Raw genomic sequence first — 23,091 nt, 5'->3', positions numbered from 1 at the left:
TGATAGTTCCGAGACTGTGGAGTCCTTGGGGTTCTCTGAACTTGGTTGTTTTCTTGCAAACATTTTATTACCTGGCTAGGTAACATCTTCAGTGGTAGAATGGAGTGGGGTTTGCTCTCTGTTTATATATAGTAGCTTGCCCTGCCAATGTTGATGGGGATGTGGTATTTTTTTTTCTCCTTGGTAGTTCCTTGATTAGGGTATTGTCAACTCAGATTCCAAATCTGGATGGTTTTGGGTGTCCATGGCTGTCTTTGGTCACTGGCAAGGGGATCTGACAATATTTGTCAGTTGTATTATTCCAGCACTTCTGGACCACCATAGACTTCCTGCATCATGGGCCCTTGTCCTATTCACCATCTTAGAACGGGTGAGCTTTAGAATGGCAAATTGGGGGAAAGGGGTACACTCTTACCAAAGTAGATAGAACCAGGAAAAACAAGTGGATGGGCCCAGAATCAAAACTGCACTGGATTTAATTTGCATTTACCTTGAACTGTTATTAAAATCAAGTTAAAGATTCATATGATTGCACATTATAGTTTAGTAATGATGCAATAGGGTCACGTTAAGGGTGACAACTTCTAGAGGGATTCTGGGAGCTACACCCAAAACGTTTGAGGGCTGCATGCAGACTGCGGCTCAAAGTTATACACTCTTCATATAGTTGACTTATCTCAGTTTTCAAGGACTTCGTGGTCTCCAGATTTGTGGGACTATAACTTTTATTTTCCAAGATAACATAATAACTCGCAGCATGATCCTTTGAACTGGACATCCTAGAATTTAAACCTAGACCTTCTGTACACAAAACATATGACTTCCTGCTGTACCCTGGCTCCTTCTGCTATGTGCCAGAGAACAGTGATTAAATAAGTGCTAAATAGGAGATCAATGTGCAGGAGAACAAAAGTGCCACCCTTCCAAATCTTTATGCATCATTGTATAACTTTGCATCCTGCAACAACAGTGTTCTTACGAAGCAAGATCTGTTAGGGCAATGACCTTTCATGGAGGCGCAGATATTTTTAAATTCCTTGCAAGCTGCTTGGATCTGCATCCTTCCAACCACCAGATGTTCTATCCGATTTCCTGACCATGTCTTGCGACTTCTGGGCAGGAAGTTCTGCTGAAAAGCGATAAGTTGGTTTCTCAGGAAGGCACCAGATTCCAAGCGCCTCAAGAGGCAAATTAAACAAAGGTGGGGATTAGCCCTACCTTAACAGCTCACAGGACTCAGATGTTGAAACACACACTCAAAGCCCCCCAAAGCCCCCATTGTTGCAGCTCTTCCTCCATTGGGCAGCTGTGGTACAATTCATCTTACAGCTATATTAGATTAACTGACTTTGTTGGACACTAAGAATAGCTAACACCATTTTAAGAATATAAGAACTTGAGAAATCTTGGTGCAAGGGGAAGTCCAGTGGGCTATCAGCCCAGAGATTTGAGCTGGCTGGAAATGTGAGAGGTGGGAGAGAATTTAAAGGATCCATATTTCAGAGTTGAGGAAGAACTGTGTATATGAAATGGATTAACTCTCACCAGCAAGTAAAGGTGCCTGTTCTCCTGCCTTGTTGTCCTACCTCTGTCTAAGGATCAAGAGATCTTTTGGAGGGAAGGAAGCCTGTTTTTAGGCACCACCACTTCAGAGTACAGAAGTGGTTCTCATTGTCCAATGCTGCTGCCTATAAATACTAAAAATCCCACAACATACAAAATCAGCCATTTCAGGGAAGGTGGGTTCTAATTTAGACTTCTCCCTGACTTATTTATTTTCTATAAACTGTAGATGAGGGGGGAAATGGGAGAGCTGTCCATCATGGAAAATCGTAACTGCAATCTGGAGTGGTTGCAAGTCAAGTCACAGTTTGACCACATCCAATGAGAACTTTCTTCGGTGGCTTCTCTTTAATCGGGCAACACTACCAATTTATCTTCAGCATTGATGAATTCCTACTCCTGTGTGAAAGCTTAAAATGTGAGCTTCCCACACACCTGGGAGGAATTAATCTGGACTCTTGTCTGAGATTATCCATGACCGTGGGGAACTATGGAATAAGGATTTGGTCACTGGGTGGCAATCCCGCTACCTACAAAACATGAATACTGTGCAAAATCCAACCTTCAATTTCCTGTTAAGTCTTCCCCCCTGCAACATTTTTTCTACTTTATTCTTAGGATGCTTTCAAATGTGCTTGGGAATCTTTATTGTTGTGAAGTGATAAATAAAAAAGATAAATAAAATTCAATTAAATTTAGTTTTTGACTGGCCTTATCCACTACTTTTTTCAGAGTATAGCCTCTGCCACACCACTCAGCAAAAGTTGCATACCACTATTTTAAATATGTGTGTGCGTGCACACACACACACTCACATTCCAGTGACACATTTTTCTCAGGCAGGCACTTGTTCTCCACAAATCATTCCCAAGGATGTCCCATCAGTTCCACGTATTGTGTGTATTCACAGCTGCAGTTTGAGCGCAAGAGTAAATACGAAAGGAGAACTACCATCTTAAGAAAGTTTTTGTAAATAAAGCTGCATAGAATAACCAGCCTGGGAAGAGATTCTTCTCTGGTTGTTGTTCCCAGCTTCTTTTATATTAATACGCTTATATTTATTCCCTCGGGAATTGAAGAAAACTGTTTCCAGTTTATTGGCTGGGATTCAAGTTAAATTATGATACTCCTAGCAACTTGAGGTGAGAGCAAGAGATAGCAATGTACAGAGAAAGACAGCAGAAGTCATCAAGAGTCTGGTAATGGCCTGGCTTTGGGAATGGCCACTGGCTATGGGTCAACAGAGGACACTAAAAGAAACCTTTGCTTCATCTTTGCCATCTCTTCATGGAGGAAATGCTGCTCTTTTAAGAAGCTGCCGACATGTGGAAGGGCTGTGAACTTCTCAATCTGGAGAATTTCATGCATTACCCCCAGCCTATTCAGATTTGTTGCCCAGATGGACTTGCCCAACAGGAAGATGCAGCCAATTCCTGGACAACACAGTTCTGATTTACTGTACTGGTATGAAGACACATCAGCCCTGCAGATCTATAATAATCCATTCCTAGAAAAAATATCTCTGCTAGCTTATCCTTCTGCTTCATTGGTGATCATGTTGATGTGAGAAACTGGATATATTATTATATCTGATCAGGTCACATTTATTCTTCATCCTACACCATGAGCAGCATACAGGTCCATGATTCCCATACATCTTACTATGTGTATGTATATGCGCCTTCAAGTCAGTGTTGACTTTGGGTGACTGCCTAGACAAGTCCCTGCAGGGTTTTTTTGCAAGATTTCAGAAGTGGCTTCCCACTGCCTCCTTACTAGAGCTGAGAGAGAGTGACTGGCTCAAAGTCACCAGCTGGCTTCATGCCTAAGGCAGGACTAGAACTCACATTCCCAGGTTTCTAGCCTGATGCCTTACCCACTACACCAAACATCTTACTGTATAGCTTACTAGAATGCACATTTATTTATTCATGACAAGGAGCCACTGAGGAGTCCTCCATGGAATCCTTGCTGCTTTTTGAGTCTTTCTGAAGTCAGCAAAAAGGGTTAATTGAACCTATTTCACCCAGATATGAAGATCATCATCATCATCATCATCATCATCCAATGGTGCTCATCAACTGTGAGCTGGCAAACATCATTTAGGGATTCTTGAATTAAAAGTCTCTATGGTCTTCTCCATCCAAGTGTCTCAGATCAACTTGGGATGGTGGATAAGCCAAAGGGTGGGTTGCATTGCTGCATGGAGTTAGCAAACTTTACTAAAACACGATTACTTATCAACGAAATAATTCCCAAGCTGTTTAAAGACACATTACTCAAGTTTAAATGACATTTAAGGCCATAACAAATCTCCATGGAAATCAATCCTAAACTTTTTGTCTTCAAAGTAGGTTCTGAATTTAGCTATAAACACATAGGCTGAAAACAAGAACATTCAACAAAATTCTGATACAGTTAAAAAAAATTCTGGCGGATTCTTTTGGAAAGCACAGGGGACCCGCCTTAGTGGCTGAGGGTCTGTGTTTCATATATAAAGTACCATGTGCCACTATTTCCCTAGGTTCAGCGCCCATCTACTGACTTAATTTCAAATTCTGCCTACTTTGGCTCCAGGCCCATTCACTTTCTATTGCTGGAATATGACCTATCAATATGACCCATTTTGATATCAAGAAGCAAGGAGTTCCACACCCATGCACCACACTGAAGATAGACCGATATCAGAATTCACACTAAATCTTTCAGCTGCTGTCAGAATTCCTTTTGTAGATGAAGCAACAGACCTGCAGACAAACAAACTGAGTCCTTGTTCAGCCATGGGTTTCACCTGTTCCAATGATTTAGGTGGACTGCTCATCTTTTTATTATTATGTATTACATTTACATCCCATTTTCCCCCAAGGACCTATAAAATTGCTTCACAACAATCCCTTTTTATCTTCATCACAGTAATCTGGGAAGGAAATAAAGAGAGGAGTGATACAAAGCATCCAGCAAACTTCATGGCTTGTAAGGAAAAATTTGAATCTAGCCCCCCTTTACTATTCCATCCCATTTTAGCTACTACACTGTAGTGCATCTAGCAAAGCAAGTATCCTGGGACAGCCAAGCAGCTGCAATCTGCAGATTGAGGGGACACTCAGTGAAGTCTTGCAAAGTGGGTGAGGCCATGTCCTATACATTGGTGGGGCTGAGTTCTTTATTTATTTGTGATGGGCCTATTTTAGGCCATGCAGTCTTCATCTTGTACCTCCATTTGTTGCACTGACTGGTCATGGACTGCAAAAAAAATGAAGTTGAATTATAGTCTTCATTGGCTTCTCAAGTCAACATGATGGAATACTATACAATCCGTTTCCAGGAATCATGGTTATAGGAGACTTCCAGTGCCACAAAAAGAGCAAGGCTAAAGGCAGACTGGGAGTTGAAGTCCAACATCAGAAGGCATCTGATGGGGAAAGACTGCCTTTAGCACCCAAGTCAGACCCTTGAGAGGGAGGCCAGTTAACTTGATGCTATACAAGGAAAAAGAGAAGAGGATGAGCATAAGCTTGGCGGCTTGACTCTGTTCTGCTCCACTGATTGCATAGGATGGGCTAAATTCTCCACTTCAGACAGTGCCTAGCACCATATTTGGCAGTAAACCGATGGTATACAACCGCAGTCATGGTAACACCCAGTAGAGGACTGGCTAAGCAGGCTGTGCCAGCTAACATTGATGCAGAACCCAGCACCCAAAGTTGGGAAATGTGCATTTCCCATCTGATCATGTCACATATATATCCCCTAAAGACCAGTGGTTTGACACTGACGCAGAACATGGGGTCAATTAAATATATATATATATATATATATATATATATATATATATATATAAAGCCAGCCTTGATTAAAAAAAAAAGGATGGGCAGAATGATTAAATTCATTATTTCTTCATTCTGTGCATTTTCTTAGGCTTAACAAGCTTGTTAACTTGTTTTGCAAACTGTTATAACTCCAGCTTCAATCTTTAAAGCCATAGATGGTAGTGAGTGTTATTTCTGTCAATGTTTTTCTTCCCCCACGTGGGGGTGTGTGAATGTGTTTGAGATTCCAGCCAAATTCTTTATTCCATTTCCTTCTAGTGGTGCAACGTAATGGAATCTCATTTTTTTCCCACAACAAACCTCAGCCAGAAACAACTCTTAAAAAACTGGCATTGAGGACAGAGGGGCTCCAGGACCCAGCCTGGAAATGTTCTTGGAACACAGATGATGATTAGAACAGGCCTAGATAGTAGCATTTTGCCTCTGATTTATTGATGTGCAACTCCTCTTGGGAGGATAAGCCACCAGCCCTACTTGACTTGGCTGTCCACAGGAGTTAATGGAATGGGATGGGCCAGTCCCAGGTGATGTGGAACAAAGAGGCTGCCATTTTCTCTCCCTTAATCCCCATTCATCAAAAGGTTGCACCAAACACTTCCCAACGGTCAGAATGGTGTAAGAAATCCGCCTGCTGCAATACATCCAAGACTGTGTTTATGGTATGTTTCTAAAACAAATTGCGACAAACCAGCAGCAATTGCCAAGGAAAACGGAGTTCTTTGACTGTTAAACATTATGTTCCTTTGAATGTATTTGCATACTGTGCATTGTTAATTTCACTTTTGCTGTCACTGAGGAAGATAATAGGCAATGGCTATGAAGCCCTGGTTTCTTTATTCTTAGACTGCTCAGCTGCAGAAATTTGGTCATTCAGTCACCCAAGAGCAAGCTGACCTTTGCAGCCATGAGGATTAGCAACTTGGTTTTGGTTTTAAAAAAAGGTAAACATAATGGGAATATCACATCCAAATTATGTGCTTCCTATGCAAAGCTCAGGATTAGAAGCTTGAAGTTCTACTGGATTAGTCATGCCGTCAAAAGGAGAGCCACAGCTTGTAAGACAAAGTTCAACTCTTTACTGAAAATAAATTGCATGAAAGAATCCAATGACATTTCTGTATGTTTGTGTGTTGGCAGTATGCCAAGGCATGTATTTTGAGGATTCTCTTTTATACTACACTGGACATTTGTCCTAAGAAATAATCCCCATCACAATAAGAATTGTTCACACACTGAGCAAAAACCAGAGTGCCGGAATGGTGCATTTCAGAATCAACTTTGCTTTAGAGAAAAGTGACAAAATGTAACCTGTTCTGAGCATTGTATTGTCCTCACTCCAATTTGGATATAAAACATCATAACATGGATTTTTGATTACTTGGAACTCAAAGAGGAAAAGAATCGCCAGCTGCTTTGCGGGGGGGGGGGGGGGTTACTTGGATGAGACACCATAGCAGCTGCCAAGAGAGGGGACAGGTTGGAGTCTAATCATGCCCTAGTTAGCCAAGGACATGAGGATTGTTCATACAACATTTTGAGCTTTGCTGTTCTTTTTGCAATTTTTGCACTGAAATCTATGTCAGAAAGAATTTGAATTATTTTACAACACAATTCTGCTTCTGGGGTAGAGGCAGAATCCATAACTGTGAGAATCAGGAACCAGCAGTATAAATACTAGGTGCAGGACTCTACTGGAAGATGTAGCTTTCATAACTGAGTTCCTTTTATGATTAACAGAAGAAGAAAAACCTACATTCTCATAAACAGGAAATGCCTGTTTGAGGAATACACCCATATTTTTGGCATACTTGATGTAGTATTGGAGATGTAAGTACTTTTCATAAGGACAAAACTGACACTTCATTCAAAGATGTCTTTTCAAATTTCTAAGTGTTCAATCAGCCATTTCCTGATGCATGCACAGCCAGGAAATTCAAGCCTTCTTTAAAAAAAAAATTAAAGGAAAGAGTGGGGTTGAGAATGAGAGGACTTAATCAGTACCTTCAAAATCATGGATCAGGGATGGGTGGACAGGGGCAGGGGAACTAGATTAAAAATAAGCCCTTCAAATAATTGCAAAGAAAACTCCTCTTTTGAAAAGGCAGAAGCTGACAGGTGCACCACCCAAAAAAAAATAATAATTGGAAAATTAGCCTCAAACATCCTTCTCTAACCTGGTGCCTTCGAGTGCTGGATTACAACCCTCATCACCAGCCAGTTTCATAAGCCTATGACCTCTTGGCTCCCATAATCCCCAGGATTTTTTCACTTCCACATTCTCCCAATTTTTCTATCTTATCCCATTTCTTCCTCACTCTCCTTCCTTAAAGCATCTTATTTTTAAGGTGTTCACCTCTTTGATTTCTAATTTTCTGTGACCTCCTCCAGGTTAGGTTTTCTAAGATTTACTTTGCCCATATAACTTGCATGAAGCTTTAATTCCAGTCAGGCTGGCAGCTATTCTTTCACTCAGGGCTGAGTTTAAGAAGGCTCCGGAAGAAAGTAGAAGATGGCAACCCTGCATTGTCATCGGAGAAACTACTGAGCCCCAAGGACCAGGCAATACATGATTCAAAAGCATTCTTCAGGTCAAGAGCATTAAAGGGTCAGCTAGGGTTCCCAATTCAGTTAAGGATGACCATCTGTTGAACCCGGCCTGCTCAAGGTAACCACATAAATAGAGGACAATTTTGCTGCTGAAATTCATCTTGGAGACAGTCCACATCTCTATAAGATGCACCTGTACAATTTTTGAGCTCAGCTCAAGTAAAACTTCAGCTAACACAAATTACAGTTTTTAGAGGTGCCTTTGGCACTGTCTCCTGGGTCTCGGATCCTGCTGATGTCAAGAAAATAATGACAAACTTCTTTCCTCCGTTCCCTTTTCCCTAGGCTTTCTCTGCTTCTATGTTTTTTTCATTGTACATGCACTTGATCATTTGCAAAGTAGTTTAATAGTGCTATGGTGAGATCAGGTGCTTTTAGGTGCCATACCATGATTTGTCTTTGTTCAAAAGGGATCAGCAAATAACCATAGTTTTATGGCAGAAACTATATTTTCTTCTTGGTCTAGTGTTTGCAGCTGCGGTATAATGCATTGTTCAAATGGGGATGCTTGCTTGTTTCCAGTTTCCCAAAACATTAATGGTTTGTCTTGGGGTCCCACTGAAACCTCTGATAGTCCACTTAGGTATAAGGGTTAGGGTTAGGGATTCAAACGCACCATGGTTATATTAATCATTGGCAGGAACAGCTTTGCTGGTCCAATAACATAGTTAAGTCAAACCATGGAGAGGTTGACTCTGCTAGGGTTTGGAATTTCACAAAAGTCCCACTTTTCAAGCAGCTTCTTCTTTTTAACTCAATAATACTTCTTGGGGGAGCCAATTTGGTATAGTAATTAAAGGCACCAGGCTAAAAACCAAGAGACCATGAATTCTAGTCCTGCCTTAGGCATGAAGCCAGCTTGGTGACTTTGGGCTACCACTTCCAAAAATATGGCCAGGAAAACTGGTTGAATTTGTCTAGGCGGTAGCCAGGAGTCAAGACAAAGGAAAGGAAAGGGAGAATGGTAAGAAGGAGGGGAGGGGAGAGGAGGGGAGGGGAGGGAGGAATCATAACAAACCTGAACTCTTGCTCTATTTGATACATTATTCTACTGGTCAGCAAGGACTCACCAAATTTACTATCTGTGCTTATTTTTCAGGATGCACGAATCTAGTAAAGCAAAATGAAGCTGGTTGGAAATCCTGCGGTGCTACCCAACCACAGCAGCTCTGAAAGCTTTCCCCCAGGCTCCTGCCTGCTTATATGGATGGCGGCTCCCATCGGAGAGTTGCTGCTTCTCTCCAGAGAGAAGACTGCATTGAACGTTACCTAATAGTTTTAATGTGCCACTTAATTCAGTGTGATTAACTCCAGCCCATGTTAATATGTGTTCTGTGAATAAAAAGCATCCAGAATGAGACTCATTCAGTGACTGCGCTTGCTAGACTAACTCAAGAGGGTTAGTCACTCAGCAATACAAAACATCCTCTTCTACTGTAGCTCCTAAGCTTATCTTTAGTTAAAAGGGGTGAGGTGGGGAGTGTTTCTTGTTACCTCCATCTTGTGAGTCTCTGAGAGTAGTAGTTTTTGGGGGTGAAGGGGAGAATAGCATTTCCTACACCCCAGCACTTTTTCATGCTGATGCAGTGTTTAAAAGGGAACAGTGACCCAATGGGGCTGGCAACACAATGTTGTGATGGGAGATGCATTTTGGGGGGTGTGGGATGAGTGCAAAATCCAGACTTTGTTGGTGTGACTTTTGGGCAAGGGCTCAAGCAGATATTGTTTATTTTGTAGCTATTTAGTAGGAGACCCGAATACTGACAAGATAGTAAACTTAGCCTCTAAGGCTTTTTCCAAAGTTCATGAACAAGACCAGCACATTATCAAAGAGAACATTAGAAAGACTTTGAACAGCCAGTTTCTCAGACAACTAGTAAGTTCTCTGGTGGCTTATTTTTTCTTATATTCCTTTCTCAGAGAGTCTTCTTCAGCCTGATCATCTTCTCTTTCACGCTGGCTACATGTCAAGAAGCCTGCTGGTTTCAGCCCAATAAAGTCAACCTTGAAGGTGGTAACCAAGCTCCTTATTCATCTGAGCAAATAATTATTTTATGGCTTGCAAAGGTCTAGAAATGTCAGGAGAAAAGTTGCTTGCTTAATTTCTACAAGCCAGGTTTCCATCAAAAGTCTCCTATCTAGGCCAGAAAAGACCTTCTGTATTAATTTGGAAGTCCTTGGATAACCAGGGGTCCTTACTAATCTAATAATTAAGAAAATTAAAATTGTACTGTATGCAGCAAGTGCAGATAATTTATATCCTTGTCAGATTTGTCCAACAGTAGATTTCTCACAGCAGCTTCCAAATTAGGAAGTGGTTTCTCGGTACAGTTTGGGAATTTGGGTTCAGCTGCAGGTTCAACTGGAGTCTTTTCTCTTAGGTAAAGTGGTGATGCCAAACACATGCGTTGATCCAAATGATCGGACAAGGCATCTCCTTGGGTCCACCTGGAATTCAGATCATTGCTTGAGATGCGAGTGCCACAGAGATGGGAGGTTGTGCTGCACCAGGTAAGAAAAGGTTCCAGGCAGGCACCGGTTATGTTAATTCGCACATGTTTTCTCTTAAGCTAAGCCAGGCATGTTTATTGAGAAAGCACATATTCATGGACCCAGACACATAGATAAACCTTCTATGAAAGTATTTCAGTGGATGGTAACTGTATGTCATGATAATCAGCCATAACTAATGTAGGTCAGCATGTGATCTGATTCTCTCTGGCTGAGGAACTCTTGAGAAGTTCAGCCATATGTTTATCTTTCCAACACTGAGCAAGAAGTACAGTGGTACCTCGGGTTACGCACGCCTCTGCTAACGAACTTTTTGGGTTACGACCAGCTCTGGCCACAAAAATTTACCTCGATTTACGCACTCCGCCTCGGGGAACGAACCGGATCTGCGGCCATTTTCCCTCCCGTGACACGTGGTCTGCGGATATTTTCCGCTCTGACACATGGCCTGTGGCCATTTTCCCATCCGTGACACATGGTCTGCGGCCATTTTTCCGCCCATTACACGTGGTCCGCGGCCATTTTTCCGCCCTGCCACGTGGTCCGCAGCCGTTTTTCCGCCCCGACGCATGGTCCGCGGACGCCAGAACAGATTAACGGTAATTACATTGAACCTTATGGGAAAATTTCCTTCAGGTTGCAACCATTTCGGGATGCGACCAGAGTCACGGAATGAATTAAATTCGTAACCCGAGGTACCACTGTATTATCTGAAGACCCAGGATTGTTGGGTGAAATAGGGAGTAGAGGAACTAGGGTTGGGAAGTAGCAGAATTTGTCCCCTGCTTTCCTTCCTTTCTCCTGTCTGCTCAGACCTGGGGAACACCCGTGTTGTGGTTTTGTCCCTCCTGCTGGGCAAATTTGCATGTCTGCAACAAGCTTATTATGCTTATATAATGAAACACTGGGGCATCCAAAATCAATTATCTCGGTGTTTCAATCTTGAGATTTCTCCATGCATAGGAGGATTTCCAAGAACTGGTTTTTGGAATCAAGCAAAGCCTTGGGTGAATCAACCTTTCTCCCAGGAACTTTCAATAGTTTTAACTGGGAAACTGTCAGCATTTTAGACCAAGCAAAATCCAAAAATGCAAGGGAATTCCTGGAAGCTTGGTATTCAGACAAGGCAGCAATTAACAGACACATAGAGATGAACAGCATCTACATACTATTCAAGAGACAAAAGATCAGAACATCTCCTCACCAGCAATCATCACCCAGATAAGCAGAGGTTACTACCAAGCACACAATCAAGCAGTAAACAGATGCTAATCAAGGAACTACCAGAGGAGCAAAACAAAACCCCCACCCCCGCCAGCACCAGCACTGGCAAAGTATGCCACAGTATATAAACAGAGAGCAAACCCCATCCCATTTTAGCTCTGAAGATGTTACCTAGCTGGGTAATGAAACGTTTGCAAGAAAAGAACCAAGCTCAGAGAACCCCAAGGACTCCACAATTCACTTCTGAGCTACACATATTTGCCTCTATAAGTTCCAGAGTGGCAGATAATATTAGGGGTCTTTAGGAGATCTTAAGTCCAATTAAGGTGAACTTTGACTGACCAGAACCTCTTTTTCCTCTTCCTCCTCCTCCTCCTCCCTTTTTTTTTTTTTCTTTTAAAGATATGGTGGTATTGCAGGAAAAGAAGGATGCAAAGGAGTGGTAAATCCAGAAACATGTGAATATGAATTCTATCAGCTTGATGACCCATCAAAGCCTTGTCCCTAAGCTTGGATTCTCATCTCTTCACATAGAGGAACCTAAGTAAATCTCTCACATAAGCAACTTAGTCTTTTTCTGGTCTTTTCTTTTTATGAAACAACAACTTGATATTGGTTTTTAATGGCACCACCTTCAGAAACTCAAAAGACATGCTCTGAACATGGTAATACTGGAACTGGAGATCACACAACAAGGTTCTTCAATTCATATTTATTCATGTTTTTATCTAGAAGGACATGTTAGAAGGTTGGGACATGTAGACATTTTTAGACATTTAGATGTTTAAACATTTATCTTTATATATTGTATAACATAAAGTAAAAGCAGGCCCACCAATATGCCAGTATTCTCTTTCCTGTATGTATGGTTGACCTCACTTTAGATTGTCAAAAGGTTGCATTCTTGAGGATGTGACCCTCAACACTTCTCAATATCTCAAGGATGTGTTAATTGCTTTCATGGTTTGTCTCTTCCTGACTGGAAAGAAGGCAACTCATGTAAGCAGATAAACTGTCTTGACCTAATAGTCTTTTCTTGTTCAGATGACCCCTCACAAAGAAAGATAAGTGGTCCTGACCTTGTTTCTTAGGGATGTAAATCAGGACAGTGCCCGGTGAACAAGCAGAGTGATAAAGGATACTTTACATATGGCTGTAAACAATCAAGGTGATAGAAATTAGTTTACATACAAGAAGGGAGAATCTTAATCAGCACCAGAGAAAGGGGTCCTGGGTAAAGGGAGGAGTATGGATCAAGGTAACTGGCTTTGATTGGATCAGAGGGTCATGACATCTTAACGTAGGTCTGAATGTAACGAAAGGTATATAATACGCTGTATGGCAGGGGTCCAGCGCGGCCGCCCACCTAACTGCTTGCTGTCATTGCTTCTGCTCTTGGGTGAAGAATAAATCTCCTAACTTCATGCAATTCGTCAGTGTCTTTACTCCCAGCTCAGAAACGGACCTGGTAAGATAACTTTTTCTTCCAACAGAGGGTTACTAGACAAGGATGATTGCATTTGCTAAAGAGACATCTCATGAAGAACAGCAGAGTGCAGTGGTATAAATGTTGGGCTAAGACTAGGGAGACCCAGGTTCAGAGAGAGCCATCACTGGTTTGCTAGGTCCTTGGTGTGTCTATAAGATGTTCAAATGGTTTGGAATTTGTAAAGGTTTGATCTCATGGGTTTTTTTCTATATGTGGGTCTTGGATGGAAGCAAAAGCCCAAGGCGTGGTCTCTGAAAGGGCCATAAGAGAATCTGGTTGGGTCAGACCGAAGTCCAGCCTGTCCAGCCTTTTGTGCTCATGACAGTTAGCAAGGTTGTTCTGGGAAGGCAAACAGTGGACACGAATGTGTTTTCTGTTTTGTGAATCCAGCCCTCTCTGTTCGTTTAGGGCAGAAAAGCCACAAAATGTAGAAGAAATGGGAGGCTCTGTGTATGTGTATGTCTGCGTGTGTGTGTGTGTATGTGTATGAGAGGGAGGGAGGGAGGGAGGGAAGGAGGGGTAACTCAACTCCTATGTCATAGAGAAAGAATGTACATCTGAAAATGTTAAATGTCAACATTAATACATGTAACTGCTCTTTACCAAAATGGTACAATATATGTAAATAAAGTGTTAATTTCCCTGCATCTCCAACAACATAAATGCCATGAGGTCATGTCTAAATGATTGTTTGTTGTTGACAAGAATATAATCTAGGATTTCTGGTGGTGGATCATGGCACTGATTCCTCTGGTTGGGATTCAACGCTGTGGGGCTTAGGGCAGGATCCCCGTAGCCTGCAGAATTCTCCGGATGTACAGGAGTATCCATGAAATCAACCCAGATGCTCTCCGGATAGCCGTTTCTTGCGAGGAGACCCCGGAGCAGACATCCTTGTGATCGACTTGCACTGAGTGGCTGGGAGACGGGCCTTCTCCACCTTGTTCAAGGCTGTGGTGTAGCCGAAATTTAGGACACTAAAGCCGACCTCCCCATTTCTAAAACACATTTGAAATGGTCTATTACTCTTTCAGATGAAGAGAGGGTTTTTTCAGCAACAGATAAGTGTATCTTCTAGGTGCTTTTCATATTTTCAACACTTACTTAATTAAAAAAACTGGTTTGGACTTTGGGATCTGTATATTGAGCAAAGATTCAAAGGGCTGAATTATCGGGTGTTTTTATGAAACACGTGAATTCTCTTTTTGGACTTTAAAACGTTAATTTTGTTGAATCTGTACTAGTGAGATTGAAGCTTGAGATTGCTGGTTCAAGATTTCTGTGGGAAAGCTGCTTTTTTTAAAAACTTTACTATGATGTTGATTGGAGGAGCTTTGTAAACAAAGGTACTCTGAGATCTTGCTTTTTACCCATCCCCCCCCCCCCCCCCGTCTCCAACGCCTGTTACGGCCGCAGTTCAGCAAACGGAATTGAAAGAGACACACATTTACTGGAAGATCTCCCTACTAGAATTTTACAATTGATAAAAACTAAATTTGAAGCCTTTGAGAAAAAATTAGACAGGTTTGATAGTGATACTGATTTGCAAACAAAATTGGATATTGAACATAAGAATACTGACAATGTTACGCGGTGTGAAGTAAGGCCATCTTCAGAACAGGACACTGGAATGAGAGACGTGGCTTTGGATGGACAGCGGGGTGATTTAGTTTATTTTGAGCCTGGAGATCATGAGTTCTCTATAAAGCCCACATTTACAACAGAAATCTTTTTCAACAATATCCAGACCATAAAGCAGAAGAGTATTTTGGAGAGTGTTCTCTTTTAGATGCGCAGGAAGGACTTATTAAACCTTTGAAGGCATCTTTGATAGGAAAAAAAGGCCAAAGTGACCAGAAATTGCTACCTGAGATTTCATTTGAAGAAAACATTAAATGCCGAACTCCCTGAAAAGAAGAAAAAGGCATTTGAAGTGGACTGATGGGATCAAGGTTAAAATGTAGAAGTTATGACTTTGGATTGGTAATACTGGAATTTATTCTTGGATTGGGGTGGTGTGATAATGTTTATGGATTTTACTGTTATAGAAAATAAATAGACGTAGGTGTTTAATAACGATAGATTAATTGATACTTCAAATGTTGGTAAGGGCCTTGGGATAATACAGTATGTGTGTATACATTTCTTTAGGACTTATTTTTGGGATTTTTGCTTGCAACTGAAAGAAATGAAATTTTGACTCTGAGATTTGATATTTAGAATTGTTTTTGTTATAGAAATATGGTGTTTTATTGATATTACTAGAGTGAGAGGTTAATGTATTTTCTTACTTATAACTGTACCGAAGAAAGTCAGAAGTTGTTCTTTTCTTATTTTCCGTTTCTTTTTCCTCTCCCCCCCCCTTTTCTTCTTTTCTTTCTTCATCACATTTCTTTATTTCTTTCTTTTCTACTTTTCTTTTGATATCTTTGTGTATTTTATTTTTCTCTGAAACTTAATAAAATTCTTATTAAAAAGACAAACATATAATCTAAAAATCTATTAAAACTTCTTTTTTATTGTTAAGTTAAACATAAGAAAATAAGAAAATAGATAGATGGTAGATAGATGTGAGAAACCTTTCCACCTAACCTACAGTAGTTAACCATACATCTGCACTAAAACAGGAGAACCGGAAGGGGCATTCCTTAGGCCAAAGGTGCCTCCTGTTCGTTCCACTGAGAAAACAGTATGATTGACTGTGGATATTTTTCAGCAGTTGTACTGGAAATGCATTTCCAGCACATTTAATTGATTGGGGTTTCAAATCAATTCAGCAATCTTGTGCTACATGTGCTACAATTTTGCTGTTTACTAACAAGATAATAAACAATGGAAAGAAAGAAGGAACTAAATAGGTTTCTCTATATGAGTTCCTTCCCTATAAAGAACTTAACATGAAGGAGAAGAGGGCTGTAAAGCTATAAGGACTTTAGACAAAACCCATTCCACAGTGTGTGCAATTGAGGAAGAACCTCAAGAATGCTGCAGCTTCTTGGTGTACTTTCAATTTGACGCCACGGCCTTTTTGATAACACGAAGATGTTGCCTTTGTGATGCTGAAGTGCCCTAATATGGAAGCTTGCTAAAATGGATACTTCTTGTCTAAAGATATGTACAGAAATATATACACATAAACACACCTATGATCACAGCACATGGAGACATCTTTGGCTGATCTCCAGAAGAGCAGACATCAGGGTTTTTGCTTTCTGCCTGAACTAAAATAACTCTTCTCCAAGCAGGAATCTCATGGAATCTTTTGCACAAGATTTATTGAGAAGGAAGGGATTCTAGCAACAGAATATTTCCCATCTAAAATTCAGTGTATCCCAAACAACATTAGGGTGGAATCTTCTCCTTAACTGCCTTTTGGCGAACCAGCATCATGTTTCTTCACTAAGAGCACAGAGCTTGCAACCGTTTGCTTCCTAAGGCTTTTTCATCTGAGAATTAAGGATTGGACCTGGCTAGTACTTGAAGACTACAGGAAATTGCAGGGCTGTAGGATAGGCCAGGAAGCTGAAAAAACTTCTGAAAAGAAGACAGTGGCAAATCACTTTCAGAGCATTGCTAAGAAATCTACACAAATGTGCTGAAGGCAAGCCATTCTTTTAACTCTTTTGATGTACAAAACTCACCAATTTGGGAATGAAATGTCCCATCCAGTCTGGAGGATTTACTTCCAGAAACCACCAAAATGCTCCCAAAATAGCATGATCTGGAGAGGATTCCTTATGAACTGGAAGTGGGAGAAAACGTTCTGGAGTAATCTGGGATGTTTCATTCCCCAATCAATGAGTTTTGCACATTTCTAATTGTACAGATATTATATTCTTATTCAGCTTTTTAAATACCACCTCACAAGTCTGGACCAAAACGTTTTGTTAAAGTAAGTATTTATGTATTTATACAGCTTATATGCTGCCCATCTCATACAATGATTCTAGGCAGCTCACAGCATATTTATTATGGATAAATATTATGAAGGACCAGAAAGTATATGCTCTCCACTGAATGTACAGAAGCCAAATGAGGAGAGGGTTGAATCTGAGTTCAATAACATTGGCAAGTAGGCCTTATCTTTCACACTTGAAGGATTGCTTTAGTTTAGAACAATATTTCTCAGCCTTGACAACTTTAATGCTGGCTGGGGAATTCTGGGAGTTGAAGTCCACACTTCTTAAAGTTGCCAAGGTTGAGAAACGCTGGTTTAGAGAAACGAGAACTGCGAAGGATTCATCATGTGGCATAAAAAGCTCTGCTCTTAATGGGGGGGGGGGAGTTCAAGGGCAACTGAATCCCCCCATTTGTTCTAATGGGAGGGCTGGCCTAGTCAGCCATTTCATATAATGCAGCTTGTGACGGTCATCTTGAACTTTGGATGTGATCAAGCAAGGTTTCAATATTTAGCCATTTCTGCCTCTCCCTGTCCAAATAATGCCTTTTTAAAAATTAGCACAGGGGCAGGTACCGGGCTAGAAACTAGGCAACCATGAGTTTTAGTCCTGCCTTAGACACAAAGCCAGCTGGGTGACCTTAGGCCAGTCCCTCTCTCTCAGCCCTAGGAAGAAAAAGGCCAGGGCAAGCCACTCCTCAAAATGTTGCCAAGAAATCTGCAAGGACTTGTCCAGGCAGTTGCTAGGAGTCAAGACTGACAGGAAGGCACAAATAAAAAATAAATTAAACACTACAGGTAGAAAAGACCTTCAGATATGTGTTATGGGGAGGGGGGGTGTATGTGCATAGCTTTAATCTCCAAGGAGAGAAGTCTTTACCAGAGAATTCCTGCTTCAGTTTTCAACTGTGATATATTGCAGCTACAGTATATGGGAACAACTCTTGCTGATTTTTGGCAAGAGAGAAAGAGAAATGAATTGCCGCAGCTCACACCCAAGCCCAGTCATGCAACACTTAGCTAGAGAACCTGCTCCCCTTATAAAACAAAAAACAAGAACAGCATTTTTGTGCCCATCAGCCTGCCCTCCGACCATGCAGACAAAACTGGGCAGTGTCGTTTCCTGCCAAGTGAGAAAAAATGAAATTCACAGTGTAAACATCAAAGAGGCTTAACCAGCTAAAAATAACCAAAGAGAAATCCACCACACCCCCAGAAATAAAACACAACCTGGAAGTCCCACCCCTCCCCATGTGTGTAATTCAGCCTCACCCATTTTGCATAATCTCCCCCCACCCAGTTAAGAAATGCATCAGAAGGCTGCTTGTCCCCCTCTAAAATGACACTGGTTGGATGTGACACTGAGTTTGAATCCATGCATAATCCCAAAGTCTAACCCTACAGCCAAATCTCTTGTCACCATCACTTCTCCTCATACTCCCTGCTGGTGTGGGGGGTGGGGAGGAGTAGAAATCCAGAGAAAAAGGAAATCCTAGAAGCAATTATGCAAAATTTCAAAAATCACAAGAAATTTAATGGGCGGCATTCGTTTCGGCCGCAGAAGACTCAAGCACACATACACAAACGTATGCAGGAACACAAACAGAGACAAAATCCATACTCTCATCTTGGTACAGATGAAGATGGCTCTTCCAGCCTTCCACATGAAGGAAAGTCACCTCAGCTTCCGAACCTGAAAGCCATCATGCTAAGGGTAATAAGAAATATTGTTTGCTTCTGACGCTCCTTGATACCGCAATCCTGGCATGACACGAATATCTCATTCCACTGTCAGCTGAAATTTATAGATCTGGTTTAAAGGAGCAGGTGAAAATGATTCATACTGAAGCTCCTTGCTTGGGGTTGTGTATAATATAGCCTCTCCTCATATTTAGGAGGGAGGGGAAGAAATAGCCTGGCAAAAGGTTAATCTCCCTTCTCAATCTTCCTTTTCCATTGTGTTTTGGAGTTGGGGGGTCAAAATAACACGCCCCTTTCGCAAATACCCACTGCCTTAAAATTAGTGTTTCTGATGGAGGGCCTTCTTCCAGATTTAGTTACTGCATTTTCATACTACCACGCTCTGCAAAACCTAGGGCAAGGCATTGTTAAAACCAACCATCAGCAAAACAATAAATCAAGAATATAATATAAAGAAAACAAATCCTTACATAGGTCCATTTCATAAAAACATTTAAATCATCATCATCATCATCAGGTGTCCAATGACCAGATCTCAACTCTCTGGGTCCCCTTGAAGTTGCCCCATTTGCCATGGGTTGGTCAAGACCCTCACAACAGGGCATAATCAAGGGAAGAAGAATTCTACAGGCTTCAATAAGGTGTTTTCACACAAGTACTAGAGATAAAATACAGAATCTTGGAAACAGTTATAGGAAACAGTTCTAGTTCTTATTTATTGGTGAGTTCATTAAGGTGGCTTCTCTTTGTACATTCTGAATCTCTTATTCCCGAGGCTTTTGTAGCCTGGGCTGAGCTGCCATTTATGAGATAAGCTGTTAGCAAAGTCTTCCCCCATCTACTGGTTTACGTCTAACATTCCTCCCATCACTCTCCCAGCCTCTCCACAATCTTTCACGGGGTTTGCTATGGAATACCGAAAACAGAATATTCCCAATTCAGTGTTCCCATCTCAATTCTTCCTGATCACCTACAGTTGCCTCCAAGTCTTGTAGGAGTTTAGAGCTCACTGAAGACAGACCTGCTCATCCCGGCTGGCAGTTAATTTTGGGTTCCTTCATGTAACGTGTTTTGTAACTGATGTCCTGTGGCCTATTTATCTGTTGTGGAATTTTTATCCTATTTTATGGGGTTTAATCTGGATTGTTAAAGGCCGTAAAATGGTTTCATTATAAATTCCTTTAATGTCTTGGACTCGTGCTTTAGGGTAGCTTTTATCAATGAAGAGCAAGCTAGAAAATGTATACAGATATAAATAAAATCCCAGCTGCAATGGGCCCCATGCAGGGGTTGGTTACAAGCCTAGAGTATCACAACAATTCTGAATTTGGCTACAGGAGGCTCACCCATCAGAGCAATATCTCTGCTTCAGATCTGACGACTGCTACAAACAACTTTACTCCCACAATATATACTCCCCTTTTTGGTTTGTTTCCCTGGCATTACACATCAGATGTTACATTTTAGATTTTTTTAAAAAAAATACATGGCATAGTTTCTCTAGGGCTGTTTCAAGGGCAAACGTACCTGGCTTAACATCTTTCTGGGTTAGGGGTTACTCATACCTGGTCAGTTCATTTTACACAGGCCTTTAAGGAAGATGTCCAAGGAAATGTATCACAGGACTTCACAGGCATTTTCATACACATTTTGTGGAAGCAAAGAACCTCTCCAACTTATAGTCTCTCTCCATATTTTTAGGCATGGGGAAGTCATAACTGCTCTCCAGATATTAAATTTCACTTTGTATGGTCTCTTGCTTACTGCATTCAGAACAACCCAAGTAAAAATAAAAACAAAATGAAAACAAGCTAGCAGGGAAAAAGTTCAGCCCAGTCAAAGTTGGACCTTGTGAGTGGTTCAAAATAACTTCAGGGAGCAGCATGAAACAGAGCTCATATTAGTTCTCTTGTTTTATTTTGCTTTGAGATACTGCCAGAAAACAAATGGCAATGGCAGTTCACCTTTCTCCCTGCCTGTAAGGATCCTTGCCTTAATTGACAAATAATTTTTAAAGGAGGTTTCTGAACTAAACTAAAACAAAAATAAGGAAATTAGTAGCTGACATGCAGCCTTACTGTAGGCCTCACGAATATTCTTAGAAAATAAAGATGATTGGAATTTGAAACCCAGTGACTTTGTTTAGAAGTGTGCTCTACTACTTAAGGAAAAAAAAAGACAAAAATAATCCTGGGTTATAGGAAACACCCCAGAAGACAAGAGAGAAATAGGGAACACGCTCTCCAGTTTTGTTTCTAGAAAATGAGTGACTGCTCAGGAACCAACGTGTCACCCATATTGTGAGAGTGCAAACCCAATCCAAGATGACCATCTTATTGGAGTGCCCACAAAGCGCTCATAAAATCTCAAATATAGTAAACCCAGTGCTCACCAGCTTTAAAGGATTACTACCTCTGATGCAAACAGCTAGTTCAATTTAGAAAACCAAAGAAATAAGCTTAACCCAAATCTATTTTCCTTCCTTTTCCCCACAAATGAAAGTTTTACAGAAGTTGCCTTTTTTGGTTGAAGAACCAAAGGAAGAAAGGAACTGCCTTTAGAAACAGACAGGTTTCACTCAGCATATTTACTTCTGAGCATTTCAGTGGCAGGAATTAGATACACTTCAGGTAAATTTGAGGGATCAGTTTAATAATCTAATCTGAGGAGGTGCCATTGATATTTGTCCATTTAATCTCCAATTCCCGTTAACAGAATTAAAGGGTAATAACCCACCCAGGATGAATTCAACTGTGTGTGAAATAATTCTGTTTTAGCAACCTATCTAAAAAAACACCCAAACTGATGCCAATATGACCTTCAGGAGAGAGGCTGTTCTAGAACATGAAAGCTGTCACTGAAAAACATTGGTTCTGGGTCACCAAAGATCTTACCTCCTGGAGGTTGGGCCCTCTCACCAATCCCAAATGAAACCAGAAAACAAAATTTGTTTTGACCTGGAGGAGATGGTCCTGCAAGTACCTAGAAGCCAAGGCATTTAGAGTTTTTAAGGTCAAACCCAACATTTAGTATTAGACCAGGAAACTCATAGGGAGCCAAGGCAGTGCCTGCAGTAAAGGTGCCACATGGGTGCAGGAATTCTTACCTCTTCTTGTGTGTACAGAATGTGTTTGCAAGGAAGCCCTTAATTACATTTTGATGACGAGGACAGGCTGATTCTGATCCAAATGCATTGTTCCTAGTTCCCTCTTTTGTAAATGGCATTTCTTTGATGGTGTCTTGCAATGAAACACAACCAAAGGAATCTGGGTTGCTAAAATCACTGCTGTACAGCTCTCAAACTACAGAAAGAGTAATGGATACAAGAGAGCTAGTTTGGTGTAGTGGTTAAGGCACCAGCCTAGAATTTTAGTCCTGCCTTGGGCACGAAGCCAGCTGAGTGACCTTGGACCAGTCACTTTCTCCTAGCCCCAGGAAAAAGGAGACCAGGGCTAGCCACTTCTAAGAATTTAGCCAAGAAAATTGCAGGTGTCAGCAGTCACCAGGAGTCAACACTGTCTCTAAGGCACAAAAATAACCTTCATTTCATCAGAACCTCCTTTATTTGTATGAAATGAAGACACAGACACCACCAAAACACATGAGGGTGTTATATTACCCTGAGCCATATTCCTAATCCAGCATAAAAGGAAGATTACCCTGAATTTAAGCCAATCCTCTCCAAAATAAAAGCTGCACCCCTCTCATTTAAATTTGGAGGGGAAAAAAGTGCCTTTCCTTCAGTTAAATAACTTGTTATTTCTTTGCTTATATTGGGGTGGTCAGCTATATATTATTTTTTTCATTTTTATATGTAATAAACTTGTTCTGTGCTTTTTGGGCCCTCATTTTGTTGAGTTGGAACCTCCCCTAAAGCTTTGTTTTGAGGTGCCCACCACTTTATACACGGTGTACCAAAAGTCAGGCTCCATAGACCATTTATTATATGAATTACACAAAATGTTCAAACTGGTTGCCATTTTTTTCCTTACTCATTTGATGCATGACCTTTGAACATTCCTAAGTACAGTAAAATTTTATTCGGAAAAAAAAAAATAAAACATATTATGATTGGGCCTGACTTTTGGTATACCCTGTACATCAGTGCAACTAATATGTGTAGTTCTTTACAAAATGCAGGACAGCAGATTCCACACACACACACACCCAAATCTGGGAGCAGGAGAGAGAATAGGAACCAGGACAAACGAGAAAAGAATATCCAGGTATTTCTATTTCAGACACTTGGGGGTAGGCTTAGTTACAAG

The 23,091-nt window shown here is 41.0% G+C and overlaps 2 protein-coding genes across 2 annotated transcripts in view; one reads left to right on the top strand and one right to left on the bottom strand.

Annotated features, from left to right (window-relative positions):
• Window positions 1–23,091, bottom strand: part of ESAM (endothelial cell adhesion molecule) — a 58,704-nt gene that overhangs the window by 21,183 nt on the left and 14,430 nt on the right. The window lies entirely within an intron of this gene.
• On the top strand, window positions 6,422–12,250 carry LOC103062214 (small serum protein 2-like). Its single transcript, XM_088138783.1, has 4 exons — window positions 6,422–6,448; window positions 9,921–10,014; window positions 10,382–10,511; window positions 12,138–12,250. Exons 1-4 carry the CDS (start codon window positions 6,422–6,424, stop codon window positions 12,241–12,243), a joined length of 357 nt encoding a protein of 118 aa, XP_087994909.1. The 3' UTR covers window positions 12,244–12,250.

The sequence above is a fragment of the Python bivittatus genome, unplaced genomic scaffold, assembly GCF_059951505.1.
Source record: "Python bivittatus isolate LINGU-HERP-01145 unplaced genomic scaffold, Pbiv_v1 ctg000320_np1212, whole genome shotgun sequence".
Lineage (NCBI taxonomy): Eukaryota > Metazoa > Chordata > Lepidosauria > Squamata > Pythonidae > Python > Python bivittatus.
This window is presented reverse-complemented; position numbering and strand designations above follow the sequence as displayed.

Bases quoted from the DNA above. Each gene is read 5' to 3' on its own strand.
- LOC103062214 (XM_088138783.1), top strand. From the start codon at position 6,422: ATGCCGTCAAAAGGAGAGCCACAGCTT. The intron at 6,449-9,920 runs GTAAGACAAAGT...TTCCTTTCTCAG, and splicing joins CAAAAGGAGAGCCACAGCTT to AGAGTCTTCTTCAGCCTGAT. The intron at 10,512-12,137 runs GTAAGAAAAGGT...TTTCTTTTAAAG, and splicing joins GGGAGGTTGTGCTGCACCAG to ATATGGTGGTATTGCAGGAA.